Source organism: Antechinus flavipes, chromosome 2 (genome assembly GCF_016432865.1).
Source record: "Antechinus flavipes isolate AdamAnt ecotype Samford, QLD, Australia chromosome 2, AdamAnt_v2, whole genome shotgun sequence".
In the NCBI taxonomy this organism is placed as follows: domain Eukaryota; kingdom Metazoa; phylum Chordata; class Mammalia; order Dasyuromorphia; family Dasyuridae; genus Antechinus; species Antechinus flavipes.
The window spans coordinates 627,375,809-627,402,997 of NC_067399.1; the positions used below are offsets into that span (position 1 = coordinate 627,375,809).

The window sequence follows — 27,189 nt, forward strand, 5'->3', positions numbered from 1 at the left end:
TCAGAAACACTGGCTATAAAGATTTTCCTCTAATTTTGTACTTCCCTTTTAATCTTGTATCTATTGGTTTTCTTTGTGCAAAAACTTTTTAATTAAATATAATCAAAGTCGTCCATTTTGCCTTTCATAATGTTCTCTAGCTCTTCTTTGGTTATAAATTCTTCCTTTCTTCAAAGGTAAATTATCTCTTGCTTTTTAAATTTTTTATGGTATCATCCCTTATGCCCAAATCATGTATGCATTTTGGCCTTCTTTTGGTATGGTGTGTGAGGTATAGGTCTATGATGTGTTTCTGACATTATTTTCCAGTTTTCCCAGCAATTTTTATCAGATAGTGAGTTCTTATTCCAGATACTGGAGTTTGGGGGCTTATCAAATACTAGATTACTATAGGCCTTGATTATTGTGTTATGTGTATCTAATTATTCCACCGATCCATCACTCTGTTTCTCAGCCAGTACCAAATGGTTTTGCTGACTGCTGCTTTATTATTCAACTTTATGTTTGGTACTGCTAAACCACAATCCTTTGTATTTTGTCCCATCAATTCCCTTGATATTCTTGACCTTCATCTTCCAGATGAATTTTGTTATTATTTTTTCTAGTTCACTAAGGAGAGACCCTTTGAGCTCTGGACTGTTGTATATTGTCCAACTATTATCAGCCTTGGAGAGTCTGGTCTCTGAGAGAGGACAGCATCCCATTTCTCATAGTCTAACTCATTTTGGAGCTGTGAGAATAGAAGCTAGATATTTGTTTCAGTTGTTTATTCATTTGTGCAAGCAGGACTCTACCCTGTAAACTGAGTTGATTCTTTGCATCCTCCTGAATCCAGCCTGTTCCTGCATTCTCTGGGTTAAAATAGAGGACACTTTGACCTGATATGTCTTTCCTGTTAGACATCAGGCAAGTTTCTGATCAGAAATACAACCTGTGGAATTTGGGTCAAAGATCTGTGTGTTTAACTTGAGTTCCAGGAAGGGGACTTACCATCAGATTCTCAGACAAAGTTTTTATCTGTAATTAGAGAGTTATGAAAAGAGCCTTTCCATTGTGGTGTTCTGCATCTCCTTTTTGGTCTTTTGGTTCCTTTGGAAGTATGGTACTCTTAAGAAATAGGCCAGATTTGATGCAGTTAAAAGAAAAAGGACATATAACTAGCCTGATCTTCTACTGAAGGATTGGCAACATTTTTTTTTTTTTTTGCCCTGTGGACTCCCTGATAAAGACAAACAATATTTACAAAACTTTTTTTTCAGATATAAACCATGGTAGGAATGAAGATAGTTGGGATAAAAAATGAAGGGAAGGAGGAAAGGAAAAAGGAAAGAAAGGAGGAAGAAAGAAGAAGGGAAGAGATCAAAGAAGGAAGAAAGGGAGGGAAGAAAGGAGAGAGAAAACAATAAAGTAAGGAAAAAGAAAAAGAAGAAGGAAGGAAGGAAAAAGTAGAAAGAAGAAATAGGAAGGAAGGAAGAAAAGCAAAGGAAGGAAGAAAGAAAAAGAGAGAGGAAAGGAAAGCCAAAGCACAAAGTCTTTTTCTGATTTCCTGATCTACAAGGACCTAAAAATCTTCAGGAAGTTTTAAAGTTCAATAACTTCAGAAGTATAAATAAGCAGTTAAATTGACCTTTTTCTTACTCTTCACAAATGATATTATCTTTTCTCTATCATTGCCTTTGTCTGTAATACATTGTCACTTTTCCTGTGACACTGTCACATATTTCACTGTCTGTTTCTCTGTGTGTGTGTCTCTGTCTCTCTATCTCCCAGTTTCTCTCTGTCTTTCTCTCTGCCTCTCTGTCTGTCTCTGTCTCTGTCTTTCTTTCTCTCTCCCTGTCTCTCTCTGCCTCCATCTCCTCATTACTTACACACACACACACACACACACACACACACACACACACACACACAAAACTTGAGAAAATATCTAGAAGTCAATCAACATTGTCAGATATAAGGGCATTAGTTGTCCCTGAGGAATCAGTAGTAACTTTGGAGAAGGAAGTCACTTTTGAGTGATGATGCTGGATGCAAGCTTGCAAGGGTTTAGAAGAAAGTCAAGGAAGAAGCAAACATCTATATAATAACATTCTCTTAATTGTTTTCTTTCTAGTTTCTTTGAATAAGCTGTCAACCTTGGAAAGAAAAATCCAGTAGCTCGAATTGCAACTGGAAAATATCAATGAGTATTTCATTTTTGGCACTTTCCTATATTAATGAAATCAGAGATAGATGTTTTTCAAATAGGAAGATATCTGCTGGAATCATTTGACATTGTTTGAGGAATTCTTCAATAGCTATTGAAGTGCTTAACATTCTGGACTTTGAATTGAATTTTAAGGCAATTCAGGCAAGTGAAAACAAGTGAAATTAAAAAAAAAGTGATGGGACAAGGTGTGGAAGGAGAGACAGTAGAAAAAACCCTCCATCTTTCTTTGTTAAGGTCTTTGAAACCTGTTATAAATTGGCCTATAAAATTATAATATTTTAGAGGAGGAAGGAAACTGAGAGGTCATCTATGAAACCCAACATAATTTTTTGAACATGGTAGGTATATGACAAGTTTATTAAATTGAATCCAAATACAGTAGTCCCCTTAGTGATGTTCTTAACAGGTGATCAGTCAGTCTTCTATCTAAACATTTCCATGAAAGACATCTTATGCAAACTAAGATGAATTGGTTCTGTTAGGAATTGCTTCCTTATATTGAGCACAAATTAACTTTCGCGTAACTTCCATTGATTGGGTCCATGCCCTGTGCTGCCCTCTACTGCTACACAGAATAAACTTTTATGTTTATAAATCTCTCATTTCTTTTGTTTCTAACTTTTCTCAGGTCACACTTTCACAAAAACAAATCCAGACCCTTCAAGCTCAAGTGGACAGACATAAAAATTGTAAGCTAGCTTTTTAAGATGAAGATGTTCTTTTATACCTATTTGCTCTTCAAAAGACTTTAAGCCTGAGGCAGCAACTTGTCAGGGGGAAAAACCCCCCAAAACCCTCCCAAACACCCAGCTTCATGAGAAAAGCAGTCAGATAGTCAACTGGCCTTAAAATAGCCACTTAATTAACCTTTCTAAAACTTTATGGCAAAAATAGGAACAATAATACCATCTATCTCCTTTGATTGTTGAGAGGAAAACACTTTATAAACTACAAAATGCCCTAGAAATGTGAGTTATTAATAGTGTTTGACAAAGAATGGGAAGAGATCTGGACTTACAGTTAGAAGATTTAGGTAAACAGGAAAGCAAACTGGCTTTTCAGTCAGAAGCCCTGAGTTCAAATCCTGTCTCTGACATTAACTACCTACATGGCTTTGAACATGTCCTTGAGGTAAATTGCAAAATTGAGCCTGTGAATGAGATAGTTCTCTCAAGTCCTTCCAGGTCTAGATTAATAATCTGATATCTAGGTTGTAATTCTACTATTTTCTGGCTATGTGATTATAGGTATTTTTTCCAACATTAAGTTCTTAATTTTTAAAATAGAGAGAATAAATAATCTTAGAGCATATGTCTAGTTCAAGGAGAGGCAATCCAGTCCAAAGAAACAGGGGCTTTTCCCCTCACCCCAGCTATATGAACAGTAGCTTAAATTGAACACTTCACAAAATTGTTAAATACATTACTTTGAGCCTTTTATCCAACTCCATGGAATAACTAGCAGCTAGTAGTAGTAGTAGTAGTAGTAGTAGTAGTAGTAGTAGTAGTAGTAGTAGTAACTGATGTTTTATAGAGTTCTGAGATTGCAAAGTTAATTCATCTATATTATCCCTTTGGAGGTTCATAACAATCCTATGAGATAGGAACTCTACCTGAAATTATCTGTATTTTTATAAATAAGGAAACTGAGACTCAGAGAGATTAAATGGTTTGCTCAGGGTCACAGAACTAATATGTGGGATTTGAAATCAAGTCTTGCCTTACTCCCATTTTAACAATCTCCCTATTACACTGACCACAATGGGGCAAGTGCCTTATTAACTGAGAAATATTCTCTGTGAACTGTTTTTGCCAGGATTGGTTTTTAAAGGAATGTGGAAGGGGAATTTAGAAAAGGGGTGAGTCCCTTTTCTGTGTGATCTGTGATATCATCATTGTGGGGAAATGCTGGTGAGAAATTCCTTTTATTAACAAGGTTAGCAATGTCCACTTTAGTTTCTCTATAATGGAGACTTTTAGAGACATATCTAAGGCATTGAGAAGTTATGAGATTTGCCTAAGCTCACATAACCAGAATGTATTCAAAGCAAATTTGAATCCAAACCTTTATTCCCTGGTTAGTCCTCTCTTCACTCTACCCCACTGCTTCTCATTATTGTTTCGTTAAAAGGATTACAAATAGCTGAGTTCCAATCACAAAATGACTTTGAATCACAGTTCCTCCTATCAGCTAGCCTATGCCCCTTTCCCAGGGTAGCCAATCTATTGGCCACAATGGCTGCAATGAATCTGCTCACTTCTCTTTGGCTATCCTAGGACAGAAGTTCCTTGATGTTTTTTTCCCCCATGGTTTCAGTTGTATGGATAAAGACTCCCTTTTGTTGGCCAAATGTTTTCCTTTGGTTCACAAACCAAGTCCTTCCAACACTTAAATTATGTTCTTTATCCAAGTCACATGGCCCCTAGAATATATGCAATGGCTCTCATACTATTATAATAGAATCTTATGAGTAAACCAGGAGTTTTTAAATCAGGGGTCATAACCAAAGAGTCTATGGGTAGATTTCAGGATGTTTGTAACCTAGGAGGAGAGCCAAAATTACATCTATATTTTCATCTATCTGAAATTTAGTATTTTCTTCAATTAGTTAAAAATATTAAACAAGAAAAAGGTCCATAAAACACAGAAAAAGAGTTAAGAATTTCTGGTCTGAACAAATGTGATTATGTCTATCCCAAGACAGCCATTTCCAGGAAATGTGTTTGTTCATTCCTAAGCTGAGCTTGTCAACCATGTGAATCTCACCTATAGTTTTAACCTTCTCCTAAAAACTGTTGCAAACAAATAAAGAAATAAACATTTTTTACAGAATAAAAGATCTTTGTGAGCAATTAGGGGCTACCATTGCAACTCCAAAGAATGGGGAGGATAATAAAACTATTCAGGACTTGGTCAAAGGCAACCTGCTTTCCTAGGTATTACAGATAAAGTACAAGAAGGACAGTTTACATACTTGACAGGAAAAAGAGTGAAGAAAGAATGACCTGCACCAACTGGAAGGAGGATGAACCCAATAATTCCGTATCTAGGGAAGATTATGTTATTGTAGAATAATGGACCATATCCTGTAAGACTTACTTGCTTGCTGACTGTGAATTACCTGCCTGATTAAGTGATTCAATGTTGAGGTCCTTTATCTGTGACTTCACATCAGTGAAACTAGGAATAAATGCTGGAATTTTGTAAGCTTCAACTTCAGGTGCCATTTTCTGTATCAAAGCATCTAATTAATTACCCAACTCAGATAACATAGATTTTCTCTTGAAGATCCATATTAGCAGTGATGCCTCATTAATATGCACATATATAAGCTTGCCAGATGGGGATCATACACTCTGAGATGAAAAAAAATAACCAAGAAAATATAATTCCATAATCAAGAGTTTTGTTAATTAAGCTAAATTTGTGAGCAATCTTGATTCATGGTATATGTTTCAATAAGAGTTGCCTTCATCCATTCCTAAAGTTAAATCTCAATCTTGATCCTTATTTAAGAGTATAGAATACAATCTCAGGAATCTTAGATCTCATCTCATCCAAATCACTCATGTGGTAAAAGGGAATCTGAAGATCCTCATGTCAGCAGGTCAGATCATGTCATCCATTCTAAATAAACTTCAGTGGCTCCTTATTGCTTCTGGGATCAAATACAACATCCTTTGGTATTCAAAGTTCTTCATGATGCTCTTACATGTGACTGCTTGTCACGTAGTCTTTGATGGAGGAACTTTTGCCTCCTTGATGTTATATGAACAAGACATTGCATCTCTCAGCTCCAGGAAATTTCTCTGGCTGTCTCCCATTCCTGGAATGTTCTGTCTTCTCACTTCTGCTCCTTAGATCCAAACAAATCTCAGCTAAAATTCCACCTGCTATGAGAAGCTTTCTTTTCTTTTTCCCCCTTGATTCCAGAGCAGGATTCTTCTGTTGTTTCCAATTAATCCTCCATATGTTTGCACATATTTGTGTATTTGTTATCTCCCTCATTAGACTGTGAATTCCTGGAGGGCAAGAACTGTCTCTTTTTTTTTTTTTTTTTTTTTTTTTAGGTATTTCCAGTGTTAAGTGCGGTGCCCATTATATTGTAGACATTTAATAAATCTTTCTCACTAAGTGAACTGAACCAAGAAAGTGAATTGTCCAAGGTCTTATAATTAGTGACAAACTCAATAGAACCCAGATCTGTTCCATGTCAAATTCCCCACTTTCTAAGGACTGTCATAATGTTAATAAAAAGTTCACTTTCCCTTCCTCTTCTGTGTCTTGATCTACAGTTTACTGCCCCAGCAGACTGCCAACACTTTCCCTTCTCATTATTTCCCTGTCCCTTTGAATTCTTCCAGATGTTTCTACTTAAGAGCCCTGACAAATACCAGTGACGAACATTGGGAAGCCAGTGGGCTTCCCAGCACTTCTGTCAGCCATAATGATGAAAAAAGTTCATCCAAAAAAATCAAGAAATTATCATTACTTATCTCTATGCAATCTGAAGACCAATGGAGCCTAAATTACTCACCTTTTAATTTTTTTTAAACCAGAGCACAGCATATAATTAATTAGTCAAAAGACATTCATTAAGCTCTTATTATGGGATAGACCCTGTACTAAGCACTGGAGATTCAAAGAAAGACAAAAACAGTCTTTGTTCTCAAGTGGCACGCATTATAGTGGGAGAGGTGCCATGTGAATAACTAAGTACATTTAAGATATTTACAGAATAGATGAAAGTAATCTGAAAGAAGGTATTAGGAGCTGGCACATCATGAATGGGAAAGGCCAGAGCTGGATCTTGAAGGAAACCAGGGAAGCCAGGAGTCAGACGTAAGGAGACAAAGCATTGCAGACATCTCTATTCCTTTGTCCAGGTAGAGTTTGGGGTATGACATTCACGGAACAGAAATTAGGTTAATGTGGCTGGATGACTGAATGGAGGAGGAGTAATCATAATAGTCCACTTTTGCAAAATATCTTCTTTCCAACATTCTTGTGAAGAGATCCACAGAAGGACATTTTCAAAGCTAAATAAAGCTGCAAAGCACCTGTCAGATTGGCTAAGATGACAGGAAAAAATAATATGACTGTTGGAGGGGATGCGGGAAAATGGGGACACTGATGCATTGTTGGTGGAGTTGTGAACGAATCCAGCCATTCTGGAGAGCAATCTGGAATTATGTCCAAAAAGTTATCAAAATGTGCATACCCTTTGATCCAGCAATGTTTCTATTGGGCTTATACCCCAAAGAGATACTAAAAAAGGGAAAGGGACCTGTATGTGCCAAAATGTTTGTAGCAGCCCTGTTTGTAGTGGCTAGAAACTGGAAAATGAATGGATGCCCATCAATTGGAGAATGGCTGGGTAAATTGTGGTATATGAATGTTACGGAATATTATTGCTCTGTAAGGAATGACCAGCAGGATGAAAACAGAGAGGCTTGGAGAGACTTACATGAACTGATGCTAAGTGAGATGAGCAGAACCAGGAGATCATTATACACTTCGACAACGATATTGTATGAGGATGTATTCTGATGGAAGTGGATTTCTATGACAAAGAGACCTAACTGAGTTTCAGTGGATAAATGAAGGACAGAAATAGCTACACCCAAAGAAGGAGCACTGGGAAACGAATGTGAACTATTTGCATTTTTGATTTTCTTCCCGAGTTATTTTTACCTTCTGAATCCAATTCTCCCTGTGCAACAGGAGAACTGTTCGGTTCTGCAAATATGTATTGTATGTAGGATATACTGCAACATATTTAACATATATAGGACTGCTTGCCATCTTGGGGGGGGAGGGGGTGGAGGGAAGGAGGGGAAAGGACGAAACATAAGCGAGTGCAAGGGATAATGTTGTAAAAGATTACCCTGGCATGGATTCTGTCAATACAATGTTATTATTTAATAAAATAAAATTTAAATTTAAAAAAAATAAAGCTGCAAAGAACTTCAGGTACATATCAGTCAAGCCCCTTCATTTTATAGTTATAGACACAGGGGTCCAGAGAAGGTCACTGTTTACTGACCATTGTTTCTGCTTTTGTATTTCTATGCCCAGTACACTAAGCTTAAGAAATGTTTTTCCATCCATCCATTCAATTAGCCATGCCATACACTTCCACTTAGCACCAAATGGAGACTCTAGGTGCCAAAGGCAATTGGAAGGAGAAATTACCACAGATTGGGATGGTCAGGGAAGGCTTCAAAAAAAAAGCAGGACTTGCATTGATTTTTAAAGCTTGAACCCGTCTCAGATAGAACAAGGAACAGAGAACAGAGTTTTCTCATGATGGGGTCAAAGGACCCCAAAGTCACTAGGGATGTCAAGAATCTACCTCTGTCTCATAAGAGAGGCCATGTAGTATGATGTAAAGAACACTACCCTTGGCAGCAGAAAACTTTATAAATCTTGGCTCTATTTGTGTGACTCTGAGCAAATTACTTGACCTTGTTGAGCACTAATAATCCATCCATAAAATGTGGGGGTTGAACTCGATGACCTCAGATGTCCCTTCCAACTCCAAAGCTATGGTCCTATGATTCAATGATCCATGTTCTCTCTTGTGGGATAGCCTTAACAAATTTAGTTGATGGAAGAGATTTTACTTAGACTTCACTCTGTGAGAATTCTGTGCTTTTGAGGATACACTTTACCCAGAAATTCATGTAACTTCTATTTGTGTGATATGATGTGAGAGATTGCTACAAGATATGGTTCACTAAGTGGGGGAATTTGAAAATATTTGAAAATGAAGATAATATAAAAATGAAAGATGCCAAGAAAAGTGAAAAGAAAAGAAAGTATACATTCCTCTTGGAAGCATTAATTATGAGCACATCAGTGTGATTCAAGTAATTGCATCTTTTTCATATATTTCCTAGGGGAGAGCCACATCACTGTACTGGTTTTTGAGAGAGGGAGAAATAAAAGAAATAAGTTAGCTGGAATAGTGGATAAAGCCCTGTCCCTAGAACTAGGAGGATCTAAGTTCAAATTGGATCTCAGACACTTTGTGACCCTGGGTAAGTCACTTAACCCTAGTTGCCTTTTCAAAAAAGGGAAGAAAGAAGCAGAACTAGGTTTCACATTCACTATTATATAACCTATGACCACAATAACTACTAACTCCCATCTAAATAGTATTTTAAAGCTTAAACATTACTTTCCTTATAGAGGTGGGATGGATCAAATAGGTCAATCAATTACTTCAACTCCCAATTAAAGCAATTAGCAAGATCTTCTAGCCCTAATGGCTTTATTAGATGGGAACGCTTCTAATCAATCTATTAATCAGTTAAAAGCATTAAACTAATCTGCTCAGTTAAGTCCAAGGAATCATTTGAGGGGACAGGAGAAAAGAATTTATCACCTCCTCAACTTTCCTGGAAAAAGGAGGATCTTAAGGACTTTACTTAGTCAGAGGATTTGGACTCTTAAGCTTACTAGCAATGTCCCCAAAGCAGCCGACATTAAGGTCTGCATCAGAAATCAGGACAAATTGGACAAGCTAAAGAAAGACAGCCCCTAGAACTTTTCTAAGAAGCTATGTTATTGGGCCTACCCCACAAAGAGGAGAAAGGGACTTCCAATAAAAGGACTTCCAGGAACTGTAGGTTTTTGCCACATAAATTACCCCAAGCTTGAGCTCACTTGCCCCTGCACTCTTTATATACTAATAGGATATTATTAGTATTCATTTTGGGCAGCTAGGTGATACCAGACCTGAAGTTAGAGACTCATCTTCCTCATCTTCCAGAGTTCAAATTTAGCCTCAGGCACTTACTAGTTGTGGAAGTTGGTCCAAGTCTCTTAACCCTGTTTGCTTTTGTTGCTTCATCTTTAAAATGTGTTGGAGAAGGAAATGGCAAATTACTTCAGTTTCTTTGCTAAGAAAAACTTAAATGAAACCACAAAGAATCAAACATAATTGAAAAAATTGAACAATAAAATACTTCCAGGAGGGAGTTCTTTGTACCATTTGTTCTCACTAAGTATTGCGTCATTACTGAATACTTATTTCTAATTAAGTCAAGCTGACTAATTGATATCAACTGATAATTAATAGAGGAAGTGCACTGGCAGAGCTTCATGAGCTATGGCATTATAAGGATATCGCCAAACCCTTCAGAGTTTTCTATAAAGCTTGAGAAGAGAAATAGTAGCCATCCACTCAAACAATACATTCCATCTTCTCTGAATGAGCATTTTCTCTGTGTGTCCCCTATGCTTAGAATTCACTTCCTCTCTCCTCACTTCTTGGAATTCTTCAGGTTGCAGCTAAAATCCCATCTTCTCTAAAAAACCTTTCCCAAATCTTTGTTAATTCCAGTATCTTTTCTCTCTTGACTATTTCCTATTTATTTTACTTACATAGTTGTTTCGACATAGTGTTTGCATGGTATCTTCCTTCATTGAACTGGGAGTTCTTTGAGAGTAGAAAATGTCTTTGCCTTTTTTTTTTATATCCCCAATGCTTAACTCAGTACATGATACAGAGCAGGTGCTTTAAAAAATTTCTTGCCTGACTGATACGATTTACCGGTATATTGGGCTCACACACAGAGAGAGGGGAAAAAGTCAGAGAGACCTCTGATGTCATAATGCTTTTTATAAGACAAACCAATTTAAATGTGGAAAGAATCTCGGACATCATTTCCAAGCTTTCATATCAGAAATGCAGAAACTGAATTGCAAAGAGGTAATTGGATGTAATCAAGATTACCTAGGGGATACAAAAGTAGGAGAGACAGAATTTCCTAATTGGGACCCATTTCTATTGTGTCACCTGACGCCTATTTGCATTGTTAGTTTTCTTCTATCTTTTACTTCCTCAACTAGCTCCTGGAGAGTAGATTTCATGTCTCCCCCCTTTCTTGGATTCTCCACAGAGTTCCTCTTCTACTACTGTTCTAGAGAAGAGAATGGGAATTCATAGAATATTGTGGAATGAATGAGAGAAGGGAGGAAAAGAAAAAGAAGCAAATTATCATGATGTGACTTGTTAAAAACAAGTTTCAAGGAAAAGAAATAGAAAAGGTGTCAGATAGAGGGAATAGAGAGAGAATATTTATTCTCCCCAATAAATTGTTAGCTTTCCAACAAGGCCTAGTAAACAGAGAGGAGGGTACTAAGTTCAGCTGTACAAGGACAGAAGTTTGATCTTAATCAGACTGACGTGGGCAGAGGTGCCTCAACATATCCTGCTGAATCTGATCTTCTCCTTCATTTTTTGAAATCACAGAGAGGTAGGATAATAGAGCAAGAATTCTTCATTTGGGTCCATGGACCAATTTTTAGAGTGTTTGTAAACTTGGAGGGGAAAAAATTACATCTTTGTTTTCACTAACCCTATTTGAATTTTAACATTTCTTTCAATTATTTAAAAACATTCTGGAAGGGCTCCATGAGTTTCATCCAAAGTCAAAAGGGTTTATGACACAAAGAAAAAAAGATGAAGGACTCTATACTCGGAATGGACTCTTTTCCTATCTTTTCCTTTCTGTTTAAATCTTGTTTAAATAGAGGCCTGACTTGGTTCCTTAGCCAGATCAGAGTAAGGGATTCCTAAGAAATTTCTCTTCCCTTCTGTCTGTGAAAGATTGTTTTCTTTCAGGGTTTTTTTTTCAGTGACCTTTCCTGATTGGACCTCCATTTGAAAGATGAAGTTAGGTTTATCCTGGCAAAGGGAAGGGAGATTAACATCTTTTTGACCCAAGAGACATCTGACATGATGATCCTTTATATTTCTCAGGTCTGGGATTTAAATGATGGTTCTGCTGCATCTGTTCAGTCTCTTGCTCCTAGAGCGAGCATTCATCGGATCCTGCTTAGAGTCACAAGAAAATGAAGAGCAACCAATTATAGGCTCTGCCATTCGTTGCCAGGGTTCTTGGATAGCTGGATTGCATGGACGAGATGGACGAGATGGGAGGGATGGACTCAAGGGAGAAAAGGGAGACCCAGGTGGGTGAAAAGCAACAGTGCACAGGTAAGAACAAAAGTGTAAGATCATAGTATCAATCACAGAAATGATCTCATAGAACATGTTCCCACTCTCAGTTTACATATAAGGAAAATGCAGTCCGAAGAAGGGGAGTGGTTTTTGCAAAATGCATCACAAACTGTTAGTCAAACTAGAATTAGAACTCAGTTCTCTAGACTCCTTTCCCATCATGTTGCATCTTTACAACATATTTGCTTTGAAGGACTTTCAATACCAGGAGTCAACCTCTCCAGGAAACTAAATGATTTGTTGTTCAGTCATTTTCAGTCAAATCTGATTTTTTGTAAGCCTATTTTGGATTTTCTTGTCAAAGATATTGGAATGGTTTGTCACTTTCATTTCTAGCTCATTTTACAGATGAAGAAATTGATGTAAGTAAGGTTAAGTGACTTGCCCAGGGTCACACAGGTAGTAAGTGTCTGAGGCCAGATTTGAACTCTAGAACATGTCTTCCTGACTCCAGCCCAGTACTCTTTCTCCTGGGTCACCCAGCTGCCTTGTAATCTGAGACAATGGTTCTGGTGACAGATTCTGCCAAGAGATGCCATTATATGCCAATAAGTGGCTCAGTAGTCCAGGTTTCGATGTTTTTTTTTCTCTGGAATCCTTTCTCTTTTAAAGAAACCTTATGAAACATTTCATTGTGTCTTAGGTTAATAGAGCTCAGGGACTCTACTGGATTCCTAAACTCTTATGAGAATCCTATACAGCAACTATACAGCAAGGTGAAAAATAGATCAAATGTTGAAGTATACTTCTTTTCTCTCAGACTCATTAAAGAAAAAGTTAATAAATTTTATATTGCATTTTGCTTATTTTATAGGCAAAGGGCTATATAATATATATATATATATATATAATTTATATGATAAAAATTCATATTAAATAGGTGAAATACCTAGCTGCTCCCAGGTACATCCACCACAGTTTGGACCTCCAGGAATTCCAGGTCCACCAGGACCTCCAGGCATCCAGGGCAGGAAAGGAGAACCAGGCGGTAAGGAATTCTATGCCTTCTATCTTTTTTTTTAAAAAAATTATTATAGCTTTTTATTTACAAGTTATATGCATGAGTAATTTTACAGCATTGACAATTGCCAGACCTTTTGTTCCAATTTTTCCCCTCCTTCCCCCATCCCCTCCCCCGATGACAGGTTGACCAATATATGTTAAATATGTTAAAGTATAAATTAAATACAATATTAGTATATATGTCCAAACAGTTGTTTTACTGTACAAAAAGAATCAGAAAGAACCTTTGAAATAAGGTTAATGAAATTAACCTGTGAAGGAAATCAAAAATTCAGGCAGACAAAAATAGAGGGATTTGAAATTCTATGTAGTGGTTCATAGTCATCTCCTAGAGTTCTTTCGCTGGGTGCAGCTGGTTCAATTAATTACTGCTCTATTGGAACTGATTTGATTCATCTCATTGCTGAGGATGGCCATGTCCATCAGAATTGATCATCATATAGTATTGTTGTTGAAGTATATAATGATCTCCTGGTTCTGCTCATTTCACTCAGCATCAGTTCATGTAAGTCTCTCCAGGCCTTTCTAAAATCATCCTGTTGGTAATTTCGTACAGAACAATAATATTCCATAATATTCATATACCACAATTTATTCAGCCATTCTCCAATTGATGGGCATCCACTCAGTTTCCAGTTTCTGTATGCCTTCTATCTTAATGGGTTTTGGGGTAGGTGGGAAGGGACGATATGTAAAGCAAAGGGAACTGGGAGAAGAAATGGGAAGTACTCTCAAGCTTTTTGAGTGTTCAGACTACTATAATGGGATAACTCATAAACTAGGTGAAAGAAAGCCAGAATTATCCCAGAATGAATATGGTATGCCCACAGAGGGGGCAGGGATATCCCCTGAGAGAAGAATGACTGGGGTGAGGTGAGAGAGCCATTGAGTGTCATGTGTTTTTTAATGTTGGTCCAGCCAAAGTAGCCAGCAGCTTCTATGTCTAAATGCATTGTGGAGAAATTGTTCTATACCTCAGGAGCAGCCAGATACTGCCCAGAAGCACACTTGAGCAAAATCAGGTCCAACCTCACCCAGCCTGTTCCATACTCCCAGGTTGGGGCTTGAAACTCAAATAAGATTGAACTTAGTGGGCCTTTCTCCCACTATGTTCAAAACAAAGAAAAATAAATCTGTAGGATGAATAATCTTAAATATATTACCATATTGAAGGAAGTTTCTAATTGATTTACCCTCACCTAGCATGTACTGTTGGGGATGTGGATAGGGAGATGTATGCTAATGAAATTCTCTTTTTCATATGAGCTCTCCTTTCTGTCAGTTTTCGTCCATTTACCAGTCTCTTTCCATGCCTTCATAGACAAATGATCTCATAGTAGATGACTAATTTTTTTTTTTAAATAGAAGTTTAATATTACAAGGAAAATAAAAAGAAAAAAGGTAGATAAATACAACTTGCAAAATTCCAGCTCCTTCAATTGCAACTTAAAAGGGACAAAAAGTGTTTCCCCCAAATTCCCCTTCACAACTACCACCATCTCAAATGGATCTGTAGGAAGAGCAGGGAAGTCAATGGTAAAGCAGATTTTGATGATAAATGGATCCCTACTCTAGGGAAGGAAGGAATAGTGAGTTTCTGCCAAGATGTATTCCTCATCCTCATCTAGAACACAAAACTAAACCATCCTTCTAAGGGCAAGTGTATCACATTTCTCCAAGCCTTTTGATCTTGAGGAGAGTGTAGCCACAGAAGACAAATGTTAACTAGTAACACAGTATTTATTGAACACAGAGGAGTCATCTAAATATTGATTACTTCAGGGAAACATTAATTCAAAGACAAATATGCAGTTTGACTGAATAGCTGCATTTCATGGGAACATATAGAAAAAGCATACCCAAAAAAGCATTTTGTTCATTTTTATTCATCAATAGCTATACTAGATAATTTTGTATAGTGCTTAATATGGGCCAAGTACTCTGATGAACACTTTATAATTATTATCTCATTTGACCCTTTCAACAACCTTGGGAGCTAAATCTGTTATTATCCCATTTTACAGAAGAGAAAACTGAGGAAATAGTCAATTAGTAAGGGTCTGAGACTGAATTTGAATTCAGTTCTTTATGACTCTAGTTCAACACTCTCTGAGTCACCTAGTTGCTCTGTGAACTACTGAGACTTAATGATTCTGGTGACAATTTTGCCAATAGTAGATGGCTCATTAGTCAAGATTTCAGTGATCTATTCAGGAATCTTCCAATATTCCTTTTTTAAGAAACCATAGGAAACATTCTATTGTGTTTTAAAGATAATAGGAAAATAGGATTTATGGAATCACTGGATTATCATGATCTTATAATAACATATAACAAGTTCAAGATGAAAGAAAGCTCAAATGTTGAAGTGTACAAGTTATTTTTTTCAATCATTAATATAATTTGTATTTTGTTTTTTATAAACAAAGGGCTACATAATGTATATATAACTTACATAATAAAATAGCTTATATTAAATAGGTGAAGGACCCAGAGGCATTCCAGGAGTTCCAGGGCTACGAGGACTTCCAGGACTTCCAGGACCTCCAGGCCTATCAGCACCTGTAGGTAAGGAATTCTATGCCTTCTGTCTTCATGGGTGTGGGAGAAGGTGGTGAAGGGGCTATCTACAGACCAAAAGGAGCTGGAAGAGAAAATGGGGAGTAGTTTTCAAGTTCTTTGAGTCTTCAGATCACTTTAATGGGATAACTCATAAGCCAGGTGAAAGAAAGCCAAAATTGTCACAGAGTTAATATGTGCCTGAGGCAGGATTTGAACTCAGGGTTCTTTGATTCCAGGCATAAGTCTCTATTCATTGGATCACCTAGCTTCCATATTACTGAGGTTATTTTGAAATTATTAAAGGGCAGGGAGAGAGAGAAGAAGGAGAATTGCTTTCTAACCCATTTTAATGCTGGTGGGAAGGAAACACACATTTCTGTGTCTTTGAACAATAAAACTTAACATCCAAACTGAGTAAATCCATAGCAAGATATTTTTGATAAGACTTTGTTTCAAGCAATCATCTTAAATTAATGCTTCTTTTCTAAGTCAAAATCCTAGAAAAATCTATAATCACTACCTCCATTTCCTTTCTTTTCACTCCTCAATCCTTTGAAATCTGACTTCTAACTTAATCATTAATTGAAAATGCTTTCTCCAAAGTTATTAACAATTTTTAACTGCCCAGACAGTCTTTTCTCAATTCTCCTCCCTTTTAAGCCTTCTGTAGCATGGGATACTATCACTCACCCTTGTCTCTTGGGCACTGTCTCTTCCTTGTGCTTTCAGGACATTGATGTGAAGAATGGATTCCAGCAAAATCCCTATCCCCAGTAGCAATCCAGTATTTGAGTAGGCCCTGATGTGGAGTAAGCTAACCCTGAAGAATTATCTTGAATTGATAGAATTATTATGTATAGACAGAGATTTTTATTTTTCAAAATACATGCAAAGATAGTTTTCAACATGTACCTTTGCACAACCTTGTGTTACAATGTTTTCTCCCTCCTTTTCCTTTCCCCTTTCTAGACAGCAATCCAATGTAGGCTAAACTTGTGCAATTCTTTTAAAAAATATTTCACATTTATCATACTACACAAGAAAAATCAGACCAAAAAATGGGAAAGAAAAAACAAGCAAGCAAACAACAAAAAAGTGAAAATACTATGTTGTGATCCACATTCAGTTCCTATAGTCCTCTCTCTAGATGGCAGATGGCTCTTTCCATCACATCTATTAGAATTTCCCTTAATCACCTCATTGTTGAAAAGAATGATACCTCCTTCTTGATCTGTTTTGCTAGATCATCATCCATATCATTCTCTTTAACCAATATCCCAAGATTTTGTCCTGGGCTGCCTTCTAAAGTCATTACAATGTTTCAAGAGACATAATTTCTGTATGATTTAATTATTGTAATAAAAATATAGTCATTTGGCTGTCTCTCTTGGACTAAAGACAATCATCAACGGGCTCATTCTATACCCTTGGAAGAGTGAAAATCAGCCCTGATTAATTAACAATTAAAGAGAAACTGAGAGGCTGATTCTAAATTTTGATTATGTCCTTTACTTCTTAAGTTAACTCTAGTCTGTGGTAATCTATTCAAAGAATTTATGCTCCATTAAAGCCTGAGTAGAACTCAACAGCTACCCTACCTAAGTGGGATTCAAACAAGAAAGTTGGTATAATTTAATTTTCAGCAATGCACTTCAAGACATTGAACTTTTAAAATTAGGACTTTAGACAAAGGGGGAATACTGGATTTCCCCAATTCATTAGTTGTAATCATTTCTCTCACTTTTTTCCTCTCTATATGCTTTTTTTTTTTTTTTTGGTTACTAAATAATCTCTCATGTTTCATTTTCTTTATGCAGATATCTCTCAGATACATACACACACACACACACACACACATACACATAACTTCAATATTTATCTAGATCACCAGCCCTGTCAATTGACTATCAAACATTTCAAATTAAATGCCTTATGGACAACTAAAATTCAATTAAAAAAATATCATTACCATTCTCACAATCTTCACCATCCTCAGAGCTAGCACTTGTATAGTGTTTTAGGCTTGCAAAACTCTTTATAGATGTTTATCCATTTGATATTCACTACTATCTTTGGATATAGCTGCTGTTTTATCTCCATTTTATATGGATGCTAAAGGTGAAATGATTTGCACAGTGTCACATAACTGGACCTGTGTGAGACAGGTTTGAATTAAAGGCTTCCAAACTCCAGACCTTAGGCACCACACTTTATCCACTTTAGTCTTCTCTTCACTCTTAATTTTCTCTTTCTTATTTTTGCCAAAAGCATCATCATTTTTCAGTTCTTCCATGTTTTCAACATTAATGGTTTCCTCATCTCTTTCTCCCCTCACATAAAAAAAATTGCCAAATTTTTCTATTCCTACTTTCAGAGTATCCTTCTTTCAACCAATTTCCTATTTGAAGCCCTTATCCTTTCTATCCTGAACTATTTAATAGTTTCCTAATAATTTCCTCTCTTCAATCCATCTTTCACAAAACTATCAATGTAATTTTCCTAAAGCACAGATTATTATCCCATTCAATGAACTCTAGTACTTCCTTATTGCCTCAATAAACAAATATAAATTACCTGGGATGGCCTTTAAAAACCTTCATAATCTGGCCCTAACCTATCTTTCAAGACTTTTATATGTTACTCCTCTTCATATATTCTCTTTTAACTAGGCCTAATTTTGCTTTTGCGTCATTTAAGATCAGGATTGCTACCCTTGCTTTTTAAATTTAGCTGAAACATAACAGATTTTGCTCCAGCCTTTTACCTTTACTCTGCAGGTATCTCTGATTCAAATGCATTTCTTGTAAACAACATATTGTAGGATTCTGGCTTTTAATCCACTCTATCTGCTTCCATTTTATGGGAGAGTTTATCCCATTTACATTCACGGTTTAAATTACTAACTCTGTATTTAACTCCATTATATTTTCCCCAAGTTATAGTTTTTTCTCTCCTTTCCCCCTTTTCCTCCTCACCATTGTTTTGCTTCTGACTACCACCTCCTTCAATCTACCCTTTTTTATCTTACTACTTCTGTTCTCCCTTCTATTTGCCTCCCCCTTTGCTTTCTTACTTTCCTATATGGTGAGACAAATTTCTATATCATACTAAATTAAATTAAATATTACATCTTTGAGCCAAATTCAATGAGATTAAAATGTAAACAATGTTCATCTCACTCCTTTCTTTCCTTCGATTGTAATAGGTCTTTATTACCTTTTCATGTGATGTAATTTACCCCATTTTACCTTCCCTTTCCTCTTCTTCCAGTACAATCTTCTTTCCACCCTAGTTTCTTTTTTATATCATCATATTAAAGTCAACTTATATTTATACTTTTTAAGCATATCCCTAACAATGATGCAGTTCTCAGGGGTTATGCATATCATCTTCCCATGTAGGGATGAAAACATTTTAACCTTTAAAAAACAGTTTTTTCTTCCTTTTTTACCTTTTTATACTTCTCCTGATTTCTGTATTTGAAAATCAAATTTTCTGTTTACCTCTAATCTTTCCATAAAAATAATTGAAAATCCCTTATTTCATTGAATGTCCATTTTTTCCCCTGAAAGATAATGCTTAGTTTTGCTGGATAATTGATTCTTGGCTGCAATCCAAGCTTCTTTGCCCTTTGGAATAGGTCCTTAAGTCCTTTAAAGTGGTAGCTGCTAGGTCCTGGGTGATCCTCATCATGACTCCTCAATATGTGAATTGTTCTATTTTGATTGCTTGTGGTATTTTCTCCTTGAACTGATAATTCTGGAATTTAGTTACAATAGTCCTTGGGGGGGGGGTATCTTTCCAGGGATGATCAATGGTTTCTATGAATGGCTAATTTACCCTCTGATTCTAAGATAACAGGGTTGTTTTCCTTGATGATTTCTTGAAAGATCTTGTCCAGGCTCCTTTTTTCATTGTGGTTTTCAGGTAGTTCAATAACTCTTAGTTTGTGTCTCCTGGATGTACTTTCCAGGTCAGTTGTTTTTTCCTTGAGATATTTTACATTTTCTTCTATTTTTCATTTTTTAAATTTTGCTTGATTCTTTATGTCTCACTGAATTATTCACTTCCATTTGTCCAATTCTAAATTGTAGTGAATTATTTTTCTTCAATTATCTTTTTTTAAACCTCTTTCTGCATATGACCAGTTTTTATTTTTAAAGGAATTGGATCCCCCCCCCCCCATTTCACCAATTTTATTTTTAAAGAAATTGTTTTCTTTTTCCATTTCATCAATTCTATTTTTAAGGGGTGTTTTTTCCCATTTCACCAATTCTAATTTTTTAATAGAATTGATTTTTCCTCAGCATTTTATTTTAATTTTTTATTTTTTGAGGGTGACTTTTTTATTATCATAGCTTTTTATTTACAAGATCTATGCATGGGTAATTTTTCAGCATTGACAATTGCAAAACCTTTTGTTCCAATTTTTCCCCTCCTTCCCTCCACCTCCTCCCCCACATGGCAGGTTGACCAATACATGTTAAATATGTTAAAGTATATGTTAAATACAATATATGTATACATGTCCATACAGTTATTTTGCCATACAAAAAGAATTGGACTTTGAAATAGTGTACAATTAACCTGTGAAGCAAATAAAAAAGGCTGGCAGACAAAAATAGAGGGATTGGGAATTCTATGTAATGGTTCAAACTCATTTCTCAGAGTTCTTTCTCTGGGTGTAGCTGGTTCTATTCATTATTGAACAAATGGAACTGATTTGGTTCATCTCATTGTTGAAGAGAGCCTTGTACATCATATAGTATTGTTATTGAAGTATATAATGATATCCTGGTCCTGCTCATTTCACTCAGCATTAGTTCATGTAAGTCTCTCCAGACCTTTCTGAAATCATCCTGCAGGTCATTTCTTTTCTTTCTTTTCTTTCTTTTTAATTTTTATTTAATAATTACTTTATATTGACAGAATCCATGCCAGGGTAATTTTTTTACAACATTATCCCTTGCACTCATTTCTGTTCCGATTTTTCCCCTCCCTCCCTCTACCTCCTCCCCTAGATGGCAAGCAGTCCTATATATGTTGGATATGTTGCAGTATATCCTAGATACAATATATGTTTGCAGAACCGAACAGTTCTCTTGTTGCACAGGGAGAATTGGATTCAGAAGGTATAAATAACCCGGGAAGAAAAACAAAAATGTAGATAGTTCACATTCGTTTCCCAGCGTTCTTTCTTTAGGTGTAGCTGCTTTTGTCTGTCATTTATCAATTGAAACTCAGGTCTCTTTGTCAAAGAAATCCACTTCCATCAAAATATGTCCTCATACAATATCGTTGTCGAAGTATATAATGATCTCCTAGTTCTGCTCATTTCACTTAGCATCAGTTCATGTAAGTCTCTCCAGTCCTCTCTGTATTCATCCTGCTGGTCATTTCTTACAGAACAATAATATTCCATAACATTCATATACCACAATTTACCCAGCCATTCTCCAATTGATGGGCATCCATTCATTTTCCAGTTTCTAGCCACTACAAACAGGGCTGCTACAAACATTTTGGCACATACAGGTCCCTTTCCCTTCTTTAGTATTTCTTTGGGATATAAGCCCAATAGAAACACTGCTGGGTCAAAGGGTATGCACAATTTGATAACTTTTTGGGCATAATTCCAGATTGCGCTCCAGAATGGTTGGATTCGTTCACAACTCCACCAACAATGCATTAGTGTCCCAGTTTTCCCGCATCCCCTCCAACATTCATCATTATTTTTTCCTGTCTTCTTAGCCAATCTGACAGGTGTGTAGTGGTATCTCAGAGTTGTTTTAATTTGCATTTCTCTGATCAATAATGATTTGGAACACTCTTTCATATGAGTGGTAATAGTTTCAATTTCATCCTCTGAAAATTGTCTGTTCATATCCTTTGACCATTTATCAATTGGAGAATGGCTTGATTTCTTATAAATTTGAGTCAGTTCTCTATATATTTTGGAAATGAGGCCTTTATCAGAACGTTTAACTGTGAAGATGTTTTCCCAGTTTGTTGCTTCCCTTCTAATCTTGTTTGCATTAGTTTTGTTTGTACAAAGGCTTTTTAATTTGAAGTAATCAAAATTTTCTATTTTGTGATCAAGGTCATTTCTTACAAAACAATAATATTCCATAACATTCCACAATTTATTCAGCCATTCTCTAATTAAGAGGCATCCAGTTTCCAGTTTCTGGCCACTACAAAGAGGGCTGCCACAAACATTCTTGCACATACAGGTCCATTTCCCTTCTTTAATATCTCTTTGGCATATAAGCCTTGTATTAACACTGCTGGATCAAAGGGTATGCACAGTTTGTTAATTTTTTGAGCATAGTTCCAAATCATTCTCCTGAATGGCTGGATGTATTCACAATTCCACCAACAATATATCAGTGTCCCAGTTTTCCCACATCCCCTCCAACATTTTGCATTATCTTTCCCTGTCCTTCTAATCAATCTGACAGGTGTGTAGTGGTATTTCAGGGTTGTCTTAATTTTCACTTCCCTGATTAATAATGACTTGGAGCATCTTTTCATATGGCTAGAAATGGTTTTAATTTCTTTGTCTGAGAATTGTCTGTTCATATCCTTTGACCATTTCTCAAACCAATTCTGTTTTTTAAGGAATTATTCTCTTTTTACATTTCACCAACTATTTTCAAAGAGTTGTTTTCACCAAATCTATTTTTTAAGAAGTGGTTTTCTTTAATATATTTTTCCATGTCATCAAATGCATTTTCAAGGAGTTGTTTTTTTTTTCCAGTCAATTTCTATATTTCCTTTTCCAAACTTTCCTGCAAAGCTCCCATTTCCTTTCTCCATTTTCTTTCTAACTCTCTCTTAAGATCCTTTTAAAATTCTTCCAAGAGCACTTTTTGAGTTAGAGACCAGTTCATACCCTGCTTTGAGGCTTCATCTGTAGACATTTTACCTTTAGTGTCCTCAGGGTTTGAATTCTGTTTTTCCTTATCTTCATAAATTTATCTATTATCTGTTTTGCTTTTTTGCTCATTTTTAAAGGTTGAAGTCTACCCCTGGGGCACAGGGGAGATTTTCCTAAGCTTTATCTACAGGGTGACGGGGGCTTCATGTTGTCCTGGGAGCAATGCTGTTGCAAACTTCCTCCCTGGGCTGAGTGGGCTTGATCAACTTGTGCCTGTTATGCTGGAATTCAGGGGCTCACTATTTGCCTTCTGTAGTTGTGCTGGAGTTCTCACAGCTAGTCTGCTGATTCAGTGGCCTTCTGTACCAGAACAGAGTAGCCAATACTGCTATTAGATTGTGTGGGGCCTCTTCACCCTGGACCTTTCTGTGCCATGCCTGTGATGAGCCACATCATCCCATGTCCAATTGGAAGTCCTTCCAAAATATCTTCTGCTGGAAGTTTGTTACCCTCCAAATATTTGTGGGTTTTTTATACCAAAATCTATTCAGAGGTTTGATCTATTGTTGATTCTGAGGGGAAGCCAGGAAGAGCTCAGGCAAAGTCCTGTCTATCCTCTACTATCTGGGTTCCACCCCTCCTCTCCCCTCATGTGTTTTATTAATTGGCTTTTTTTGTATTCCTCACATATAATCCTTTAGCTCTTGTCTCCATCACTTTGTTTTCCCCATTCATGAATGTGTTCTCTTTTTGTTGCTACCTTTTAAAAACCCTTATTTTCTTCAGAAAGCAGTTCAAATTTAAATCTACTTGAATTCTTTTCTATTATCTCTAGCTGCTAGCATTATTCTTCCCCAGATTACTTATTTATTTTGTCCATATTATACATATTTTCCTGGCATATAAGTTAATTAATAAATGCTTTGTGATGGATTGATTGGATGTACATGAATGTTATGCTATGATTTGTTAATTTGAATTGACACTTTGCCTTGTCACTGGCTTCAAAGAAAGATTTTCTTCTTCCTAGAAAATCAATCTCCTATAACTAATGAGCAACTGAAGATCATCTCACAATTACAAGCACGTGTCCTTAAATTAGAAACTGGTAAGTATGTGCATTTTTCATTAGAACAAGGTTCTAGAATGCCATTTCAGGGCCAAGAGAGGGTGTCTGTTCTCAGGTTGAGTACGGAAATAGGGGCTAAGTGAAATATAAAAACTATTCTTTGGTTCTTGGATTTGGGTCTTCACTGAGAGAGAAGAAAAGGTAACAGAGGACAAAATGTGAGGAAAACAAAATGATTTTTGTCCCAATTATATCTCATTTTGATTAAAATAGGGTTTTGGTTTGTTGTTGTTGTTGTTGTTGTAAAACCTTTTGAGTAAAGGGTAGAATATTTAATTACTTCTTTTGAAAAAAGGGCTTAAGCAGAGCAAACTAACTGTCAAATATTTCTTTTGATCTTCCTGATAATGGAAGAAAATAAAAGGCCTCCCTTTTCCTAATATATAAAAAAAGGCAGTAGGTAGTGAGGTCTAGCCACTCAGAACAGCTTCTGGGAAAATTATCATGACTGACCTACTCAGAAAGAGTTCTCAATTCATCAAACCAGCTCCAATAATTATAACTAGTGAAAATTTATATAATGTCACTTATTTTTATCGTTCTGAAGGCACTTTACAAGCCTTATGTAATTTGATCCTCCCAAACACAAAGTGAAGTACTTGACACAGGTACAAGTATCCCAATTTTATAGGGAAGGAAACTAGGTTTCGAAGAAATTCAGTGAGTTACCCATGGTGCAACAGTGATTAAGTGTAAGAAATGATATTTGAACTTAGACCTCACTTAGATTCAAAGATCAACACACTTTCCTCCACACTACAGTACTTCATAGTCATTCAGCAGCATGAAACACAAATAGAAACTAAGTATAATAAATATTATGGCAATTATCCCCCTTATAGGACTATCAATTGTACCCTTCCTGTTCTCTTTCTCCTCCTATATTTGGATATACTTTGAGCTCAACTATGCAAATGATTCCAAAATGTACATATTTTATTTGTAAGTAATAATCCCACATCAACTCCCAGCTGAATTCTTCACATTCAACATATTCAAAGAATAATCATCATTTCTTTGCTAAAACACTGGTATTCCCCATTTTAACACAGTTTCAAAACCTTAGAGTCCAACCCACCTCTCTTCTCTCCCTCACTTTCATACTTTCTCAGGTGCTAGGTCTTGTTGAATCTTCCTCCACATTTTGCCCATGCAAATGCCTTCCTTTTCTCTCCATTCACATAACATTCACTATCTTGCTCAGTTTTCATAAACACTTTTCTTGGATGATTACTTGGTCCCCATGCCTCTAGTCTGACAAATTTATGTTCCTAGAACAAAGTTCTGATACTCTCTCTTCTATTCAGAAGTCATCAGTAAATAAAACTCTTTTGATATTTAAGGTTCTTTATAATCTGACTCTAATTTCTCCTTTTAGGCTGATTTCATATTATTCTCCAGACACAACCTCCTCCTTCGTGCACTCTCCATTCCAGATAAATTGATTTATTTGAAATACTTCAACCCCAACATGTATACATGGTTTTTCACAGGCTCTATTTTACCCACTTCACTTATCCCCAAATGCCCTTCCTTCTCTCTTGTGCCATTTAGAGGCCAGCTCCTTTAAGGCTCAGTTCTAGGAAGAGACTCTTTCTACTCACCCCAATTATTTATTGTGTGTCTTTTATATCTCTCTATAGGATGTTTTTCCTCTTACTCTAGCCAAGTAGAATATGGCTCCTAGAGAACAGTAACGCTTTCATTTTCATCTTTATATTTTCAGAGCCTATAATAGCCATAAGCACTTGTTAAATTGAACAAATATTTATTAATTTATTAATTATTTATTAATCTCTTGCCATTGTACTTGGTGCTCAGAACATAAAGACCAATATGAAATGCTTCTGCCCTCAAGGAGCTTTCACTCTAATGCAAGGAAGTGGCAAGCATGGAGATAAGTACATACAATATCTCCCAAAGAAATTTCAGAAGGGAGAGAGCATTAATATCTAGAACAATCAAGGAAGGGCTCTTTGAGGAGGAAGCACCCAAATGTGCTTTAAAGGGAGCTTGAAATTCTAATAAGTGGGATGTACAGAGATATACACAATAAGTTAGTGAGGAAATAAAAGTGATAGAAATAGGGGGAGAAAAACAAGGATAGAGAGACCCACATGAAAAGAAATAGTCAAACATGTTCATGGAAACAGAGAAATAGAATAAGAAAGACAAAGAGAAAGCTGCCCTGACTGTTGTCTCTAATCTCCAGCCCTTGAATTGTATGGAAGTGCTGTTCAAGTGGGAAAAAAGTTTTTCGCCACCAGTGGTCTGGCTTCTGACTTCAGCACAGCCAATAAAACTTGCTACATGTTGGGAGGCGTTATCGCCACTCCAAGGAATGCGGATGAAAATGCGGGTATCCTGAAGCTCGTGGTAAAGCACAACACATACGGCTTCATTGGTATAATGGAGGGGAAAAAGCCAGGGACTTTCCATTATCTGGATGGGACCACTTTGCGCTACAGCAACTGGTACTCAGGGACTCCAGATGGGCAAGGAAGCGAAAATTGTGTGGAAATGTACACAGATGGTACATGGAACGACAGATCCTGTTCTAAAAGCCGCCTCACTCTCTGTGAGTTTTGAGCCCCAACGAGAGCTGGACAAAAGCATGGATAACTCATTGATGAACTTGGATGAAGCATTTAGCTCAAGAATTTGGTGGCCCAAAGAGACTTAAAATCTTTTCCCTCTCAGGTAGCAGTCTATGAGGAAGAGGTATTAATGAATCCTATTTTTAGCCCATAAAAAATGAAAATCATTTTTGCTTCCCCTGCCAGAACTGCCCATATCTATACCTTTTCTCTCCCTAATCAAATCCTACTTTTTAAAGACTTAGCTAAGAATCTGTCTCTTTTCCCCATGTGGCCAAACATGATTATCATTCTACAATAATTTCCACTTGGGAGCCTATATGAGTTTGTGCCCCCCAAATTAATATTTACCACCTACTGCCTGATCAAGTTACTTAATATTTCAAGTGGATATATCCATTTCTCTATTTTGAGTTTAAGCTCTTGAAAGGGTAAAAATTTGTCTTCTCCTCCCTTAGATTGCAGAGAGCTGAGTAAACAGAAGTCACTTTGTAAAGCCTTGTGGAATAATTGAATAAAAGCAAATTCATTTTTATTGGCTTGACTCCTATCCGCTTTTGTTTGGAAAATGATCCTAGGGGCAATAGATCATTATTCCTGAACAGTTTTACAAGACCCCTGTGATGGAAAGGTGATGGTCATCAACATGGGTAAAATGCCTTGTGCTTTCACTCAGTCAGCCATTAGAGCATTCCAAGCTTGTATCGATCTGATTAGCCACAGTTGGTAACTCGATTCTAACATAGTGATATCATT

General features: G+C 36.5%; 1 protein-coding gene across 2 annotated transcripts; it reads left to right on the forward strand.

The window, feature by feature from the left end:
- Positions 1-11,888: 11,888 nt before the first annotated feature.
- On the forward strand, positions 11,889-26,968 carry LOC127551847 (pulmonary surfactant-associated protein A-like). 2 transcript variants are annotated; one of them, XM_051981968.1, is made up of 5 exons: positions 11,889-12,193; positions 13,123-13,230; positions 15,747-15,833; positions 23,738-23,815; positions 26,049-26,968. In XM_051981968.1, exons 1-5 carry the CDS (start codon positions 11,995-11,997, stop codon positions 26,423-26,425), a joined length of 849 nt encoding a protein of 282 aa, XP_051837928.1. In that variant the 5' UTR covers positions 11,889-11,994; the 3' UTR covers positions 26,426-26,968. The 2 variants fall into 2 exon arrangements, with proteins under 2 accessions (XP_051837928.1, XP_051837929.1); XM_051981969.1 differs by having other exon boundaries at positions 12,134-12,218.
- Positions 26,969-27,189: the final 221 nt, after the last annotated feature.